At 31.8% G+C, this 20348-nt stretch overlaps 2 protein-coding genes and 1 long non-coding RNA gene across 3 annotated transcripts in view; all 3 read right to left on the reverse strand.

The window, feature by feature from the left end:
• Positions 1-20348, reverse strand: part of LOC136969331 (uncharacterized) — a 127628-nt gene that overhangs the window by 66330 nt on the left and 40950 nt on the right. The gene's annotated exons all lie outside the window — the stretch shown is intronic.
• LOC136969270 (organic cation/carnitine transporter 2-like) lies at positions 1422-19182 on the reverse strand. Its single transcript, XM_067263361.1, has 11 exons — positions 19060-19182; positions 18624-18981; positions 11642-11745; positions 11408-11562; positions 11128-11296; positions 10863-11010; positions 10599-10690; positions 2401-2615; positions 2150-2331; positions 1942-2081; positions 1422-1479 (listed from the first exon to the last, which is right to left on the reverse strand). Exons 1-11 carry the CDS (start codon positions 19086-19088, stop codon positions 1422-1424), a joined length of 1650 nt encoding a protein of 549 aa, XP_067119462.1. The 5' UTR covers positions 19089-19182.
• Positions 19410-20334, reverse strand: LOC136969286 (uncharacterized). Its single transcript, XR_010879798.1, has 2 exons — positions 20176-20334; positions 19410-20068 (listed from the first exon to the last, which is right to left on the reverse strand). It is a non-coding gene; the product is annotated as an uncharacterized lncRNA (long non-coding RNA).

Consider the following 20348-nt stretch of genomic DNA (forward strand, 5'->3'; position numbering starts at 1 on the left):
TGACAGTTCCAAATTATGTAAACTTCAGCGTGATATAATAATATATCATTCGAATAGTAATGACGCTTAAATATTTATAGGATTAATTGAAGTTTTCAAATTTTGTTTGACAAAACTGAGGAAGGCAAAAGTATTGACAGTTGTATGAACTGAATTTAAGTAAATTAATTGACTTTGTATGTTCGATGTAGTTTTTTCATAATATCACGATATACGAACTTTTGATTTTGTAAATTGTATTATACTAAAAAAAAAGTTTTAAATGTTATTCTCCTATATAATGATGTATTTATAATGTTCCTTAACTAAATAATACTTATTAAATCGTAATACAAGCTTTACAAAGTACTATGAATATTAGAGAAGACCATTTTACTATAAATTACTACGTCTTACTACGGCTTACTCTAATGTTGATTTTACAAAAAATAGGTCAGACAAGGACCGTTAGACTAATGACGTTGGCTGTTTACTTTTTCGGGTTGTATCAGTGCTCTTGCAATAGTGTGTTTTACAGAAGTCACACCTACTTTTTTCTGACGCGAGCCAATTAGGAATATTAATTTTTTAACCAATCAGATGAAGGTGGAAAATTTAAGTTCGATTTATGTCGATAGATGGCCGTCTAAAATTTCATATTTATTTTAATTTTTTCTATTTTATAGTAATTTTTCGAGAACTAAAGGATGTTCCAAAACAAAGTTGAAAAATCCAACTACTCGTGAAAATTCTAAAACTTTACGAAATGGTCCAGGTATTTTATAAAACTTTTTCACGACTATAGTTGTCCCTCACAACTGCCACTCGATCGCCTTGGACGACTATTCTTGTTCCTCACTGTTAAGAGGTTAATTACTCTTATTAATTTACAACTTTCCATTGGTGATTCGTAGAGAAAAGTGTATTTGGCCACAAAAAATTGCTCACATTTCAATAATTTATTTTCGAAATATTATTCTTATACAAAATTCTCACAATAATTCTTCCTATAAACATATTACTAGTATAGTTGCTGTGTAAATATACAATTAATAATAATAAAAGGACTAATTATAATGAAAACCAAATAAATATATAATGAAATTAATTTAAATTTGCTGATTTTTATAAATTTATAAACATCTTGAATATATTGTAACATTTTTAATCAAAACACATTTATTTGCAATCTTTAAATTAATATTAAGTTTATAACATGTAAGAATTCCTGTTATATATTCTGAATTCAATCTTTCGTAAAATACAGTATTAAATAAACATTAGTTAAAAATTGATATAAATGTAATCACACAGTAATACATACAGTATATAAGCCTACCATATATTGTGTAAGACCATATTTAAGACTGCTGAAAGTGGTCTTAAATACATTATTAAGTGTATTAATAACTATTGTATAATCAAGTTAAAAAATTTGATGCTTAATTTTCTTCGTCATCTTCATTTTCAGCTTTCATTCCATTTACAAGAAAACCATTTCTAAAAATAAATATTAACAGTAATCATGCATAAAAATTTTATATTTTTAAAATTATTTTTGATAAGCATTGCCAACATTAATTTATCATGCCACTGAACAGATTTAAAAAATTTATTTTAATGCAAGAGAAAATATACTTCTATGAATCTTATTAGTTAAAATCTTTACTGTTAATAAAAATACCTTTCATACAATTTACTTTTATTCATTATATAATTAAATAACAGATATGGAAAGCTTAGATGACGCAGGCTTCGATTAATTATATATAAACTTCCGGTCTAAAACGAAAGTCATGTGTCTTGAATTCAAACTTTCCTCACAACGAAGTGTGATGTATAGGAACAAGACATCACTAAACTTCACACAAGATATGGACGGCTTAGGAACCGGAGACCCCAATTAACTTTTCGGTCTAGATCGGAAGTCCTATTATATAAATTATTTTGTATTAAACGTACCTTTTTCTATCTTTTACTTGTAATAATATATCAGCCAATCGTGAATCTTTAGTTTCCGGTAAAAGTAAGGTCAAAACACAACAAATAAGAGAAAGTGTTCCAAACAACGCAAGGGGAAATGAAATATGAACATTTTCGGCCTTAAAAATTTATATAGTCTTTCATATTAAATAATAAAAACATTTTACTTAAATTAAATAATACATACTGCTTCTCTCATAAACGGAGCTGCCAGTGCACCTATTCTTCCCATCATTGAAAATAATCCCATTCCAACATTGCGTACAACAGTAGGATAAGTCTCCATTGCAAATAAATACAAGGAACTTAATGAAATCGTTGTACAAAATCTGGATGTTACAGTAAAAGCAATTAGAATGATTGGATAACCTGCAAACATATGATATTTAAATCTACTAGTAATAATCGAAATTAAAGTATTGAGACATTAAAAAATACCTGATTGGACTGCAATTGCTAAAAGATACATTAAACCACTTCCTGCCATAGAAACGATCAGTGTATATCGCCTACCAATAAATTTTTGAAGATAAAAGTAAACGACAGAAGCTGGTATTTCTACAACAGCAGCCAAGAAGAAGAATAATAATATGTCTATTCCAATATCATAGGCTGAGAATGATAATCCATAATATGAGAGGACAGTTGTTATTCTGTAGAAGAAATTTTAAGTTACGAATAGTTAAACTTTCGTTTTATTTCAGTGAATTCTGATAAGTATTTTCATTATTTAAGTATGTTTCTTGGTAATTTACGGATTTTCATTTTTATATTGACTATATATATGTACAGTACACAAATAGAATCTGCTTTCATTAATTTCGCTGTACAAGTTATAAGTAGAATTGTTAGAGCTTAGTTGTTACGTAATATAAAACAACACAAATACAGTCAAACCTGTTTTTATGCGGTCTTTTTTTGTGCGATTTTTTATTTGTACGATTTTTATGCGATTTTTTTTGTGCGGTATAGTTGGCGACTAGTCTCGTGCGATTTGTCATGTCTCACGTTGACTTATTATAGCTAAATAAACTTATTATAGCATAAATGAACTTATTATAGTAATATTATTGCATGAATATGCGAAAAATGAAATAATTTATTTTTTAAGTCAACAAAACACCACCTGGACAAAAATATGTAAAACAGACGATAGACGAGACGATGCAGTCACGTGCTGACATCTGTTGTCAATAAATTCTATTTCGTACGGTTTTGAGTTATTTTCTATGTGATACTTTTTTTATGCGGTCCCTATTAACCGCATAAAAAATATTTTTTTAATTCTGTTGCGAAAACTTCTTTTTTATAGCCACTCGTGAAGTTTCGTGCGATTTTTTTTTATGCGTTTTTTTATGCGGTCCCTATCCACCGCATAAAAACAGGTTTGACTGTACAATACAACAGTGCCCGTACTTTGAATTTAATTAATTTCAGGAAGTCATTCGAACTCCGAATCGTTCCAAGTCTGAATCAATTTATCCAATTAGAAATAATAGAAAGTGAATTAATCTATTTCCAGGCCTGGAACAATGCTCATTTCAATAAACTTAAACAGCAAATACACATACTTTAAGGTAAAAGTAACACATTTAAATGCACGAATAATAAACTAAACCACAAAAGCAATGAATAAACGACGTAAGTACTGTATAATAAAATGATATTTACATTTACTGTTCACACACTGTCGACTTCAGCATGTTAAACATGGCTGCCAGATGCGACACGTGTATCGCTTTCATGCTTCGCAATAAGTTTTTTTTTCATCTTAATTGTCGATACTACAGCCTTCCTATTAACCATCGTTTCTACTACACTTCTGGAATGCCAGTTACAGTAGTAAGTAAATCTTATATTGGGTTGAATAGAAAGTTTTGAATATTTTAAAACAAAATATGAAGTAAAAAGTTTTGAAAATAAGCTTCTAAACCAATGATGGGCAAAGTACGGCCCGCGGGCCAACTCCGGCCCGCGAAAGTATTTAATCCGGCCCGCCGAGGGTCCATCGATATGGATAGTATATGGCCCGCTATAATTGCGTTTTGACGGTCGAAAAGTATAAAGTAGATTCTACTTAGTAGAATAATAGATGCATAACCTATAGGTGAAGCTAAACTAGCCGCATAGTTCATGTGTTGCGTAATACGGGGCACAAAGCGTGGTGAAATGAGAGGCGCGGGCGGCGGGGGCGAGTGAACTCAGTCGCCACTCGCCACTCGCCAGCTGTCACTGACCGAGCCGCACGTTTTACGTTAATTTTGTCTCTTGTTCTTGCTTGTTCGCGTAACGCTTTACATTCATAATCGTTTTAAAAGAAAATCTGCGCTTTTGGGATAATGGCGTAAAAAAACGAAAAGTCGATTCCGAGTGTCGTCTGTTTAAAGAAGAGTGGGCTTGGAAATACTTTTTTACGGAATACAACGGTAAGCCAGTATGTCTTATTTGTAATGAAGCAGTAGCGGTATTTAACGATTTTAACCTTGCTCGTCATTTCAACACCAAACATTAAAAACCAAATATGCTTTGATGAATGACGCAGAAAAAAAGGTAAATGCGGAAAACCTAAAAAAAACAATATCTGCTCAACGGAATGTGTTTATAAAGCAAAACACTGCTCAAAAGGCTTCTACACTGGCTGGATATGTTGTGGCTTATAAAATAGCTAAAAATAACAAACCATACTCGGAAGGAGAATTTGTAAAAGATTGTATGGTGAGTATGAGTAAAATTTTATGTCCAGAAAAAATTAAAGAGTTTGAGTCTGTCAGCTTATCGCGAAAAACAGTAACAACGCGAATTGATGCCATTGCATCAAACTTGTCGACTCAATTTAGGCAGCGTATAGAAAACTTTAAATATTTTTCCGTGACAATGGATGAAAGTACGGATAGAAGTGACACTGCTCAATTATTAATCTTCATTAGAGGCGTTGACGACGAATTTAATATTACTGAAGAGCTAGCTTGTTTGCAATCGATAAAAGGAAAAACGACGGGGCAAATAATTTATAACGAATTTTCCGAAGGTCTTTAAAATTTAAATAGGCCTATTTCAAAATTATGCAATATAACTACAGATGGAGCCCCAAATATGGTTGGAAAAAACGCGGGATTTTCAGGCATTTTTCGGAACCAGAATCCTAATCACGATGTTGTATTTTTACATTGTATAATTCACCAGGACGTCCTTTGTAAAACTGCAATAGATATTATCCATGTACTTAATGTGGTTTTAAAACTAATTACGATTCGATCTCGGGGCTTGGTACACCGACAATTCCAAGAATTTCTGATTGAAGTCGACGCAGATTATTCTGACTTTCTTTACCACACGAAAGTAAGATGGTTAAGTTGTGGATATGCATTTGAACGGGTTTGGAAATTTAAAAGAGAGAAATACAAGATTTCTTAAAGAATAAAACAGAAAAATGGTCTGATTTCCAAATCTTCGAAGACAAAGATTGGCGTACCGATTTTGCATTTTTTACCGATTTGCTCGAACACTATAACAAATTAAATAAAAAATTGCAAGGAAAGAACCAATTTATAGATGAGACTTGGGGTTGTCTGAAATCATTTAAAACTCAGCTTTTTCTGTTTTATAACTGCATGGCGAAGAACGATTTAACTCACTTTCTGCGTTTAAAATCCATGTCACCAGTGAGTGAGAACAAACTAAAAGAATTCAGTCAGGCGTTGAAAAAACTTCACACAGAATTTGAAACTAGTTTTCAAGATTTTAAGAACATTCAATCATCGCTAGATGTTTTCTCGATGCCGTTTAATGTAGATCCGGAAAATGTATCTGCAGAATTGCAGTTGGAAATTATTGAAATGCAGTGCAGTACCCATTTAAAGCAATTGTTCTTGAATTCCACAAAACTAGATTTTTATAGAGCGCTGCGGAAAGCTGAATTCCCAAAGATGATTGCTCACGCCCAAAAATTATGGCGATGTTTGCGTCGTCATATGTGTCCGAACAGACTTTTTCGACCATGAAATTGCGGAAAAACTCAATCAGAAACCGATTGACTGATGAACACCTTTTCGCACTGCTGAAAGTTGCTTCGTCACAGTTGGAACCTGCTTTCGAAAATATTATGGAAAATCAAAAACAATTCCATATGTCTCACACGCCTACCATGGCAGGGCCTTCGAATAAAAGTTAAATTAATTATTATTTAAGGTGAAAGGTAATTTGTAACATTTGTGTGTAATGCTGTAATGTTTTTATAATATTATGATTAAAAGCTTTAACACAAAATGCATTTTTTCTATAATTCTGGCCCTCCTCTAGAATTTCTTAAACTTTGTGGCCCTCCATTAAAAAAGTTTGCCCACCACTGTTCTAAACAAAGAATAGTCTCACATAATCAATAATGTGTTAAATTTCACAACTGTTATAATTAAGCTATGCACATAAATTAAGTAACGACAGTCGTTAAATAAAATTAAAGTGTCTCCAGATAATTAAAGACAAATTAAAGAATATAACATCGTAAGAACAATAAAAATAATTCGTAATGTATATAAGGTATGCTTTGGTTTTATTTGTATATGGCAACGCGACGTGGCGAGTGAAGAATGCCTCCAGGGGATGTCTTTTTTGGAAACTGGGCCCTATTTAGGTGTTAAAATGTGAGGAAAACTCGGAAAACTCTATGTGACCAGCTCGTTGGCACGGCGCAAACCCAGAGTGTTTAGTGGTTTTTAATCCATTTGGCTACTGATGGGCCTTGTGCATAAGGAAGACGCTACTAAATTTCCAACATGCTAAATGTGGGAATTTTGAACTAAAAGATACAAAACTCAAATGGACCATACCCTGTCGACCAAAAAAAATAATGAAAAAAATTGCTAAAAATCGACAAATAACACATCATATACAGTATAACCAAACACACCAACTAGATAGGTGACAACGAGAAACTCGAGACGATGTTTCTTAATGTAGTTAGCCTGGGCAAGCAGTTTGAGCAGTAAAAGTTGTTTGACAAATAAAAGATTATAAGTTATTTATTGTTGAGAAAAGAAAAAAAATATGACAAGAAGTACAGATCAAAAATAAAAGTGTAATAAAAAAGTAAAATAAACTATGCTATAAAATAAGAAATAAAAAAATAATTAAATAAAATCAGTTTGCATTTAAGCAAGAAAAGTCTTGGATAAATTAGAGTCCATTGTTAAAACAATCGGCATTTGAGAGTTTATCCAGTCTGGACTGGGGAAACTGAAACATAACTTCGGTCTGGCACTTGACACAGCTAAAATTCAGATATTTGAAATAGTTACAATAAAGTTAAATATTGGATGGGATGAGAGGAAGGAGTTGAGCGTAACTGCTGACTTGTGGACGAAAGGAAATGACATTTCCTTTAAATCGGTACATGCCTGGGCATGCAGCTATAGAGCTAGTGGAAGGAATGACAAAACTAGATCGAGGCGCTTTAAGCGGCGACGCCAGGTAACAGAATCGGGGCTACAAAGCCGGCACCAGTGTTGTTCCACCTAATACTTTTGCACTAATCTAGTACCTTTTTACTTGTTCCAGTATCAAGATACCCAACACCATTTTCCTAGTACTATTCATGAAATCCTAATACCTTTCCTTTCAATTTAGTACCTTTCAGAACATTCGTTTTTATTCTATCTTTCTATATTTTTTACTTTACTTTGGCAGTAAATAGATGCCTTTATTGCTTCCTCATTCAGTAGTTGAACGTGTTTTTTGCAATTAAATTTAATAAAAACTAAACTAAAAAATCGAGTTCTTACCGATTCTCGTGAAGCACTGATATTAGCAAAGGAGCTACATAAAAGCAACAACGATGAAATGTTACACTTGGAAACCATCATCTGCTTCAACCATACCAAAACATTCTAGTGGGGAAGATTCCGATAATGATGATCTTACCAGTGACTTTTCAATGTGATAATTTTAAAGTTTAGTACTTCATGTTCATTACTTTTCTTTCAACATTTTTCTCATTTGATTGTTGTTGAGGTATAATAGCGTTCTTGCAAAATATGAATTTATCCTGTATGAATTTTGTATGTTACATGTAACACTAAATATATTTTAATAAATAGGAATTTGATAAATTATAAATTTATATATTATAAGTATATATTTAAATAATTTATAATATATACGTACTGTACATACAGCAGTTTAAGGTCAAATTAATGCCTGCATTAGTCAATACATTCACTTCTCGACTTACGACAGGGTTCGGTTCTGCAACTTCGGACGTAAGTCGAGAAGTGACTGTACTTCCAACAAAACAGTTAGCCATCTTATGTAAGCACACGCGAAGGGTACAACAAAATTAAAGATGACGCAATCAATCGTCAGAAGCGTGCAAGATATATATATGTATATGATATGTATTTGACGAAAACTATAAAAAATTGATACATTTTGAAATTTTTTAATGAAAGTTTTTCGTCATAACTCGGGAAGTGACTGTAGATCATTAAGACTGAGCAGTATGAATATTCTGATATTTATTATACTCTTAATTTTGTACAATTTAAAGGGTGGTGTGGAAGAAGCAAACTATATATCCATTGCATGGTAAATAATGAAATTTATAACTAACCATATACATAGAGGAGCTTCAATACAAACCATAGCAGTAGCTAATAGTATTGTATTAACAGGAAGAACTTTTACCTTCATTTCCTCAAAATACTAATTTTGCTTCTTACTCCTTTCTTCCACAGATCTCTTAAATTCAAATATCACATCATATGCCAATTAATATCTGTCAGATTAACAAAATAATATAAAAGAAAAAATAAAATTATTAAATTTTACATTTGAGAACTGAATTTAAAATAGAGCCAACTAAGGATTTATAACAGAAGATTGGTTAGAATGCAACACATTATTATATAATTAACCTCAGAAATTAAATTGTAGCCAGCCATATCTCTTTCCTCCCAGGGTATTGTTCATTCGGGAACAAATAAAACTTTGTACCTGGCGACGCAGTAATATAGGTAAATATAGGTAACACTACAACCGACCACACAACAGTTATTTTTTAAAGTTTTGTGTGGCAGAAAGCTGTGGTTCATTATCACAGGTAGAAAACAAGCACCGCGTTTCATTATGTATCCAACCCAAAGACGTACGTGTTTTCCCGAAACAATTTTCTTTGCCTGCGTACAGGTGGCGCTCAACTCAGTTCCACTAGCTCTATAGCACAGACATTCGAAAAGCTAGGTAACGTGGCGCCATCTCGTGGAAATGAGAACATAAAATTTGGTTCCTTTCTTAGAACTCAAATTAACTTTTCCGTAGTTCAACCAAAATTCACCAAACTCTGAAAAACTATCAAGCAACTGTTTGGCTTTATATTCCAAAAAACAGCGCCCGAAAATGTCAAAATACTTTTTTTATTAAACGTCAAAGAGGCCAAAGTCGACACTTTCGTTTTTTGAATATATCTTTTCTAGGGGTTCATTATATTGTCCTAAAAGTAATTCATGCACACGCCAGGTTGCTAATAAGCATTTTGACACAAAAATCATCAAAATCTAACGTAAAAAGTTTTTAAAAAATCAAACAGGAAAGTGCAAATGTTACCCCAGAATCCTGAGCTTCGTCCAGGCAAAAATAAAGTTTGAAAAAGCACTGAGAACACGAGAGCTCACCTGGGTGCATAAAATATTGCGTTTAGATTTAGAGCGAATTTTTCATTGCAAGTGCAGTTCGAATTTCGAATCCTTGTTTTTCTCACACATTTAAAGCCGGCCACACGACTGAGCAGTAGAGTTCCACAAAGCATCTGGTCAAATCCCGGTCGAGATTGCTGCAAAAATTTTCTACATAGAATTCACCGATGCGTCGTTCTCCATCCTACAACCATTGGATAGGAAGATTTGAACCCTAAACACTGCTAGTCGGCTCAAGGCTTCTTCGTGTCCATAACGAATGTAAAGAAAACACTAAAACACTTCACGTGGCCGACCTGTTGGCGAGTCACAAACCCACGACCTCAGTTATCGGTGGTTTTATCCATTCGGGACCACTGGTGGACCGTAATAACATATACAGAATTAATGATAAAAAATTAACCAAGAAAAAATTTTACTTGACCGTCTTTATCAAATTCATTTTAGTATACAGTCAAACCTGGGTTTTCGAGCATAATTCGTTACTAAAATTTGTTCTAAATCCGAAACAAATTTTCCCATAAGAAACAATACAAAACGGATTAGTCCGTATCTGACCTCCAAAATAAAGCTTTTTTTTTTTTTCTTTTAGCTGTATCCATTACCTTTCTAAAAGATGTTCATTAAAAGTTTTTGCATTTAATTACTACTGTTAATCATTATACCGAACGCCAATTTGTACACAATTGTGTACAAATGAGAAATAATTTTAAAAAATTATATTTAATAATAATGCCGAATGATAACTCGGTTTCCGAACAAACTACTCGGTAGCTTGTTAGGCAACTAGTGTAACTACGAGTTCGAAATTCTGTTCAGAAACTGATTTGTTTGAACAGTGAGTCGTTGGACTGTATAATTAAAATAAAATTCCAAAGAGTGTTCAGATTTTAAATATTGTATTTCATTAATTTTAACAAGGTTATTAACACCAGATTTTGTAGAACTTACGCAATTATGTAGAATATTAAACTGACTTTTAGCAAATGAGAATTCTTCATGATATTCAGAAATGTCACTTGTTGGCCTTTTTTTTCGCTTTCCTAAATTTCAAATATATTCCTATTAATATATATATATAAGAAATTAATCATTCCCTAAATAAATAATAATCAATCATCAAATATATAATATATCAATCAAATATATTATTATTTTTTAAAAGTATATTCATTTAAAATGCATGATTAAAGAGTTACGTTAGAACTTAATTACCTTCACAATGTTTTCAGTTATAATTTTGAATTTTTGAGTGAAGTTTTCAATTTGCAGTTTATTCATTCTTACTGCTTTTCTCATTACTTTCTCGGCTTCAATTATTTTTCCTTGAGTAATAAGCCACCTTGGAGATTCCGAAGTGACCCTTTTTACAAAATTACAAAAAATTACGTTGAAAGTTTAAAAAAATGTCAGTAAAACAATTCATTCTTTAATTAATTAATTTAATTTTTTAAAATTAATTTAAAATGAGTTTCCTTACCACCATAATGGAAGACAGATTACACATGGTAACACACATATTATTTCTATATAAAACCAATCTCTGAAAATCCAAACAAGTCCAGGGACAACAAGTTGTCCTAATATTATTCCTGCTTTAAGTATTAATGCTACAGCGAGTCTGTGTTCTTTTTTAACAATTTCTGTTGCTACATGACAGAATCAAAGGAAGTTTTTTGTTTTTAATTGATACAATCGAACAAAATTGTTCAACGGTTGTTATACAATATTTCAATAATAATTTTTAAAGTAATACTTACCATGCACATATAGGGTTAGTGTCGAATTTGGCCTACCCAATGCAAGTAAAATTCGACATGCAAGAAACATCCAGAAAGACGAGGTAAATATACTTAACATGCTGAATGTGAATGTCCATGCTGAACTCAAGTAAAACATAGGTTTCCTGCCAAATCTATTTGTGAGTAAAAAAACATACATTCAGATATACGTATAATATTTGTATACTGTATATCTTAATAATAAAAACATACTTATCAGATAATTGACCTCCAATAAAAACAGTGATTGAAAATCCTATAAAATACAACAATTGCACAAAAGATACTAACCATGCTCTGTCACATACTAGATCCCACTGAAAATTAGTAACAGTAACTGTAATTCCATAAAATATTTTCTTACAATCGTAATACTAACACAAAATAATTAAATTATTAATTTACAAGAACTTTTCTGGATAAAGTTTATCCTGATTCATAAACTTTATTTTTCATGTTTTTTTTTTATTTTCCGGTTTAAGATAAATGTAAAAACTAAATTAAGATAAACTATTTTCATGCCAGATTTAATGTTCTGTATTTGTTATGAGTGTGTGAATTGTTTTCTTTTTTCATGTGGAGCATCACCCAATTGCAATGCATGTGGTTTGTTATTTCCATGTCCATATACAGCAGCTAAAGAGTTTTTTCAGTCTATGTGTATGTTTTCTTTTTATGTTCCACACAGGAAGAAACAACAAAGGATAAACAGCTCAAAAATTTTTTACAATTGTAATATATTTTTAGTCATAATTTTTTTATAATTGTAATGTATACAGGTTTATCCACAAAAGGGTCAAGACAGTTTTTACAAGATTTTAAATTATACAAAGTGTAACGAAAAGATCTGTCTATCTATTGTTTGTATACTCATGTTTTTGTGTAAGTTCTCTCTACTGTAATAGATAAAAAATATATACTGCAATATATATTGCAATATATACTGCAATATATACTGCAATATATAAATATAAACTGCATTATAGTTGACTGAAGAGGGGCAAAGCCCCGAAACGTGTACAAAACAACGTACCGTATCAACTAAACTAAATAAAGATTTTTCATGGAAAAACTTGCCAAGTGTCTTTGGAATACAACGCAACACTACTGTATACTAAGCCTGAATTATAGAATGAGACACGGTTTCATCAAACAAATCGAAGGATAAACAGTTTCGGTTTACCGAAATCGTGATGTATCATAACAAATGCCATTGCAACACTATTTGTCTGTATGTTTTGTAATTATAAACAAAAAAAATTATTTACTTAAATTACAAATTTCATCTACTCGGTAACGTTACATTGATTTTTAACGTATTTATTATAGAGCCAGAGCCTTTTTGAAAGATAAAACTATACAAAAACAATAGATTTGGATATTTTTTATAATGTAAAGTTGAAAAATAAATTTTTAAAATTTACAAAATTTAAAAAAGTTCTTAACAGGTGCCTTTCCTTCAAACTTATTGACAACTTCATTAGACAACAACGTGTCATTTAGCTCCAGATCTACGATAAATTTTATAGGCACATTATTAACATAGCCTAAAATTATAGGGTCTCGCTTCTCAGACATAGACGTTAGTCCTATTTGTCCACTCCATCTATGTTCATCTTCATTTTCCGATGAGCCATAGGATGCTTCTCTGAAGATGTGCTAGATTTGAGTAGATGACGTATTTCGTCGTTGACGAGGGTGTGACGTCAGACGATAATCGTTTCTTCTACACAGCTATTCCTTTTTAAGGGGGGACGATTTGCTTAATATTTTATCGAATCAAGTTCAAAGTTCTTCGATAGTAATTAATGTTTCCCACGTGTCGTGAGACCTTTCTGCTCCGGGTTTGACTTCTCTTATAGGTCTGGTAGTAGCATGGGGGTGTGCTATCAAACTATCTATAGTTTCTTAACTTATGCCGCTTTTAGCGCGTCATCGAACATCGCTGGCTCTCGCAACATATTCGCTGTCTTATTCTGAGGTCTATGCCATTTAAAAATTGCGTTTTCAGTCGCTCATCTAACTCTGCTTTGTGTCGTGGCTGGAATCGCTCAGACGTGCGATTTCCGCCTTTTTCTGTTATAAGATAATTTTTTTAATTCAAATCGATGGTCGTTACAAAGTCCGTTGGAGAACGACTGTTAGAAGGACGATGGTTGGGAAAACTGCCGTTTGTTTTGAAATCTACGATCGGCAATTGGCTGGCGATGATCGTACTTTGGCTGGACGAAAACAGAGACATCGGGCGCTGATTGGTGGATCAACATGAACCTCAATGAGTATAAAAGCATCAACTTTAGGCGGGAAAGAGGTTCCCGTTTCAACGAAATGCCAGTTTTGTACTAACAAAGCAAAAAAATCAAAAATAGAATAAATACCACCTTAAACCGGAGCCTCAGTAATCCGATTAAATTTAATATCGAAATATCGGTAATCAATTCGGTATTAACCTTTTATCGTTTCTTCTCTCACGGCTGTTTATATATAACAGAGGGAAAGTATGACAATCGGTCAAAAAATCATCCCCTGGATTTAAAAGTTTTTGCATTCAGAAATGAAAAATGCTAGGAATTTTTTTCTGTGTTTATGTTAGTATGCAGGGCGTGATTTTGTTTACCTTCTTTGAAGCTTAATAACGCATGTGCCTATTTTCAAAAATTTCTGAAATTTTGCACGGAAGTTTCTGTATTAGGAGAATTGTTGCTATTAAATTTTGGTAATTAAGAGTCGAGCGGGCGGGGAGAAAAAGGATATCTCCAGTAGGGTCAATCTTAATGACGATTTTAGTCGTTATTATTATTTACGATTTTTATGAAACTCATCGTAAAGATGGGTTTCATAAAAATTAAGGTTTTTCGCATTTTATAATAATTGTTTCTTATAAAATGAAATATCTAACAGATGGTGCCACCAAACGTTGCCAGGAAAGTTAAGCAACTAGTTGTTGAATTTTTTAATGTAAAATCTTTATTTCATTTTTCTTTTCGGCTGCTATAATTGAAATATTTGTTAATTGTTAAAGTCGTCAAGTTGAAATTCCCAAATGTTTGAACCAACTAAAGAATTGTTCTACGTTTGTATCACGATAGTTTTCTCGAAAACTCCCAAAACACTTGGGGGTCCAACTTTGTGGAGCGAATTGTCTTCGTAATTTGACGTCAATCTGAATATTATTTGTTTTGTTTAAACAACATAATTAAAAATTCAGAAAATTTGGTTTTTATTGTGTTGCCAATCACAATAAAAACTGTCTTATGACCTCCATATGGAAATGTATTATTACAAAAGGAAAAGTGTCAAATAAAACTATTATATTTTTATAGCTGTTCAAAAAGGATACAAATTAGTGATGTAACGAAGAGTATATTCGGCCAAACTATTCGGCTTGATTAATGCACTTACGAAAGTTGGCGCGCAAACCGCATTATGGCAAGGATCGCGCACCCTGTTCTCTATTGGCCCGCTGTCACTACGATTTTTTCTTCCAGTAGGTCTAAATTATTTAAATTAATCGATTTAAATTATAATTATTAAAGTTAATATGAAATGGTGCCTAACGTCTAGTGCCAAATTGGTTTATAATTTATGTAATAACCGTAAATAGCCCGATATGATTCGGTAGTTGTTGGTATTTAGATGTAAGTTATAACTTATAAGTTATTTTATTTGCAATCGATCTTTTTAACTAAAATTTTGTTTTTACTACGTATTTGTAGAATGAATAGTACCCTAAGGATATACTTTAGTGGAGACATATGATCTAGTTTCTCTCCAGTTGTGGAAAAAGTTGAAATAAATTATTGGGGGTTTCTATTTGTGATATTTTGTTTCTATTGTTTTTGTTAATATTTTTAAAATTAACATAATTTCATATGTTATCTTTTGTATATAATGAGAAATGCTCATTCTTTTCTTTATATATAAAATAACTTATATATTAGTTACTCATCTTCTAGAAATAGATAAATAATTCTTTCATTAAATACGATAAGTTTCAATAAAACGTTTCGTAAATCATTTTAAAATATCGTAAAAAATATTAAAATATACGCGAATATGAATATAACATAATTAACTATACATCCACAAGAGCCAAATTATCGGGCTAGAGTTGGCTATAATAAATAAATAATTAATAAGACAATTTGGCACTAGAGCTTGGCGTTAGGCGCCATCTCTTACTAAACTTAATAATTATAATTAAATTAAATTAATAATTTTAATAATTTGGAACTGGAGGAAAAGAAATCGGCCCGAAGCGGGACTCGAACCCGCAACTTCTGCTATCCGTGCAGACACGTTACCAGTTACGTTACCAGACTGAAGGTCCGGGTAGCGTAACTGGTAACGTGTCTGCACGGATAGCAGAAGTTGCGGGTTCGAGTCCCGCTTCGGGCCGATTTCTTTTCCTCCAGTTCCAAATTATTAAAATTATTAATTTAATTTAATTATAATTATTAAGTTTAGTAAGAGATGGCGCCTAACGCCAAGCTCTAGTGCCAAATTGTCTTATTAATTATTTATTTATTATAGCCAACTCTAGCCCGATAATTTGGCTCTTGTGGATGTATAGTTAATTATGTTATATTCATATTCGCGTATATTTTAATATTTTTTACGATATTTTAAAATGATTTACGAAACGTTTTATTGAAACTTATCGTATTTAATGAAAGAATTATTTATCTATTTCTAGAAGATGAGTAACTAATATATAAGTTATTTTATATATAAAGAAAAGAATGAGCATTTCTCATTATATACAAAAGATAACATATGAAATTATGTTAATTTTAAAAATATTAACAAAAACAATAGAAACAAAATATCACAAATAGAAACCCCCAATAATTTATTTCAACTTTTTCCACAACTGGAGAGAAACTAGATCATATGTCTCCACTAAAGTATATCCTTAGGGTACTATTCATTCTACAAATACGTAGTAAAAACAAAATTTTAGTTAAAAAGATCGATTGCAAATAAAATAACTTATAAGTTATAACTTACATCTAAATACCAACAACTACCGAATCATATCGGGCTATTTACGGTTATTACATAAATTATAAACCAATTTGGCACTAGACGTTAGGCACCATTTCATATTAACTTTAATAATTATAATTTAAATCGATTAATTTAAATAATTTAGACCTACTGGAAGAAAAAATCGTAGTGACAGCGGGCCAATAGAGAACAGGGTGCGCGATCCTTGCCATAATGCGGTTTGCGCGCCAACTTTCGTAAGTGCATTAATCAAGCCGAATAGTTTGGCCGAATATACTCTTCGTTACATCACTAATTTGTATCCTTTTTGAACAGCTATAAAAATATAATAGTTTTATTTGACACTTTTCCTTTTGTAATAATACATTTCCATATGGAGGTCATAAGACAGTTTTTATTGTGATTGGCAACACAATAAAAACCAAATTTTCTGAATTTTTAATTATGTTGTTTAAACAAAACAAATAATATTCAGATTGACGTCAAATTACGAAGACAATTCGCTCCACAAAGTTGGACCCCCAAGTGTTTTGGGAGTTTTCGAGAAAACTATCGTGATACAAACGTAGAACAATTCTTTAGTTGGTTCAAACATTTGGGAATTTCAACTTGACGACTTTAACAATTAACAAATATTTCAATTATAGCAGCCGAAAAGAAAAATGAAATAAAGATTTTACATTAAAAAATTCAACAACTAGTTGCTTAACTTTCCTGGCAACGTTTGGTGGCACCATCTGTTAGATATTTCATTTTATAAGAAACAATTATTATAAAATGCGAAAAACCTTAATTTTTATGAAACCCATCTTTACGATGAGTTTCATAAAAATCGTAAATAATAATAACGACTAAAATCGTCATTAAGATTGACCCTACTGGAGATATCCTTTTTCTCCCCGCCCGCTCGACTCTTAATTACCAAAATTTAATAGCAACAATTCTCCTAATACAGAAACTTCCGTGCAAAATTTCAGAAATTTTTGAAAATAGGCACATGCGTTATTAAGCTTCAAAGAAGGTAAACAAAATCACGCCCTGCATACTAACATAAACACAGAAAAAAATTCCTAGCATTTTTCATTTCTGAATGCAAAAACTTTTAAATCCAGGGGATGATTTTTTGACCGATTGTCATACTTTCCCTCTGTTATATATAAACAGCCGTGAGAGAAGAAACGATAAAAGGTTAATACCGAATTGATTACCGATATTTCGATATTAAATTTAATCGGATTACTGAGGCTCCGGTTTAAGGTGGTATTTATTCTATTTTTGATTTTTTTGCTTTGTTAGTACAAAACTGGCATTTCGTTTATGCACACAAGTCAGACTTATGTCTATGAACGAAATCGGGGAGGGTAACGAGAGACAGGGTATCAGGCCCGACATATTCAAACTGGCTGATCACGAAAAATTCTAGAAATTGCATGTCCGGATCTCGAATCCGAGGGCGATAAACTGACACTTTAACTGCCTTGACAATCCAGCCGTCTGTACTTCCATCATTGTAATCTCTATTTTGGGATCAGTAAATAATAATTCCAAGTGATTGGGAAGAGTGGAAAGAATTCTAATACTGTAATCAATGTCTGTCAAAAAAGTACAAAAATAAAAATATTTTCTATTTATAAATTATAAAATTGATATTTTTTATTCGGCACACTCGACGTATCGTCATACTATTTTAATTATACGCCTTGTGAAAAGTAAAAGGCCTTTTTTCCATGCCAGGAATAGCCTATATGGTAGGATTCTTTTCAATAAGATTGCCACAGAAGTGTTTGTTTAACAATTTTATTAGCTACAAGCACATGCATTAAGCAAATTATTTTATTTAACTATTCAATATATTGTTAACAACGTAATCAAATGCGATACTCTCAGGGGAAAACATCTATATCGACTATATAAGTTACTGTATAAGTATAAAATATTTAGCTTAAAATCGTCTCGAAATTTTTGACGATTAGTCTATACCTTAGTATTCAAATCATTTAAATAAATTTAGTTTTAAAAAGCAATCTTTGAGGTGATTAATTTTAATCTCATTTAAATAGCATCTCCTTCCAATAGTAACTTAAAGTATACTTAACTACTATTTCAATAAACTGAAACAAAAATTCTCAGTATTTACAGGAGCAATAAGTTATAAATACGGTATTAAAATTGAAAATTTTCTCACTTTCTCGGTTATAGTGGATGCATAAAAGGAATGATCGTATTCCCACGACGGGCATGGAATTCGAGTTCTATTATTTTCAGGTGATAAACTATACATTTCACATTTACTGTACACTTGTTTACTGCCAATTGTTTCTAAAGGAATGCTGAAATTCTTCCATTCTTCTGTAGTCATATTCGAAAACTGTGTTGGCTTCGCACACCAATAATCAATATTCGGCGCCATGAATATTATACTAAAATTAAACCACCCAGCAGGAAGGCAAGTATTTACTAAAATTACCATGTATAATAAGTGCCATTTACCCCAGTATCCAATTATATCTGTTACATCGGAATTTTCTTCCTTTACTTCCTCGCTGTAATAAATTTTAAAAAATAATATCAAATCGATAATGCATAATTTATTAAATAAGAACAGAATAAGTAAGACTTGCCTATACTCTTCATCGGATATATCATGCATAATGCCGAATTTACTTTGTGAAGTACTTTTTGTAACACTATTATAACACCAGAATGCAGAATGAAGTCAATTGGAAAGTGAATGCAATTTATTAAGAATGAAAAGTAAGTTTACAATAAACGAAAACGCAACGCAGCGTTCAGTATGCAGATGAGCGTTTCTCCAATAATTATAGACATATTAACATCAGGGTTGACATGATTTTAAAAAAAGTTTTAAAATATTTATTAAAACATGTTTTAAAACATTTAAGAGATGGTTTTTTGGAAATAAAACACTGGAATCTAGTAAAATAGAAAAAAAATCAGAAAAACTTAAGTGTAAGACTTAAGATTGTACAGAATATTTTATTTAATATAAAATACAGCATTTTAAAATGTTTCTTTATGAAATAGCATTTTTAAGATTTGCATGTACTGTACAAAACCAAACTAGGATTGACAGCAGTGGCTTCTTCAGCTTGAAGAATTTCTTATTTTCAGAAATGTAAAACGCTCAGTAGTGTTTGTTTAGGTGCTTGAAAACTTTAACAAGCTTTGCTGCCTTTTCCTGTCCAAGTCGATTTCTAAGTTTTGAATGAACAAGTCTATAGGTAGAGAAAATTCTCTCAATTCCCGTTGAAGAAGCCACTGCTGTGAGCAGCTGTGTAACTAATTTTAGAAGAGTTTCGTCAATTCTGTCACGTAGTGACTGCCACCATGTAAGAGGAGTGATATTAATTAGCACAGACTCTGCAAACATGTGTTGCAGAAATGCTAGTTTTTGCCAAGTATTTTAAAACTGAAGGCGTAGCATCTGGGTAGTGAGCGTGGCACACAGTTAGTGCAGCATCCTTCATACTGTCTGTGAGCTTTGCACTCTGGTATCTTGTGTCCAGAAGATTTGCTAAAAAGTGATAGTCTGTGATAGCCATATCAAGTCTATCTTTGGGTGCTTGCGTGACTCCAGTGATCCCAAGTTGTTGCAAGTCATTTTTAACACTATAAAAGTAATGATATCATTAGATGTATAAAATTAATGAATTTAATGAACACAATTTTGAAATTAGATTGAGTTACAAAAAACAATTCTGGCTAATGTAACTTACCCAAACCATAATTCAATTCCTTCACTGATTGTGCAGTCATTTCTTTGTATTTTGTCTAATGCAACAGCAATGATCATTAAACGTGTCAGCAAATCTTCAGCATCACGCTTAATTTCAAGGTTTTGAACTTTGGCTACAATATCCTTGTGAATTACGAGCCTGTTTCATCGCAA

Source organism: Centruroides vittatus, unplaced genomic scaffold (genome assembly GCF_030686945.1).
Source record: "Centruroides vittatus isolate TY-2023 unplaced genomic scaffold, ASM3068694v2 contig_1776, whole genome shotgun sequence".
Classification (NCBI taxonomy): Eukaryota; Metazoa; Arthropoda; class Arachnida; order Scorpiones; family Buthidae; genus Centruroides; species Centruroides vittatus.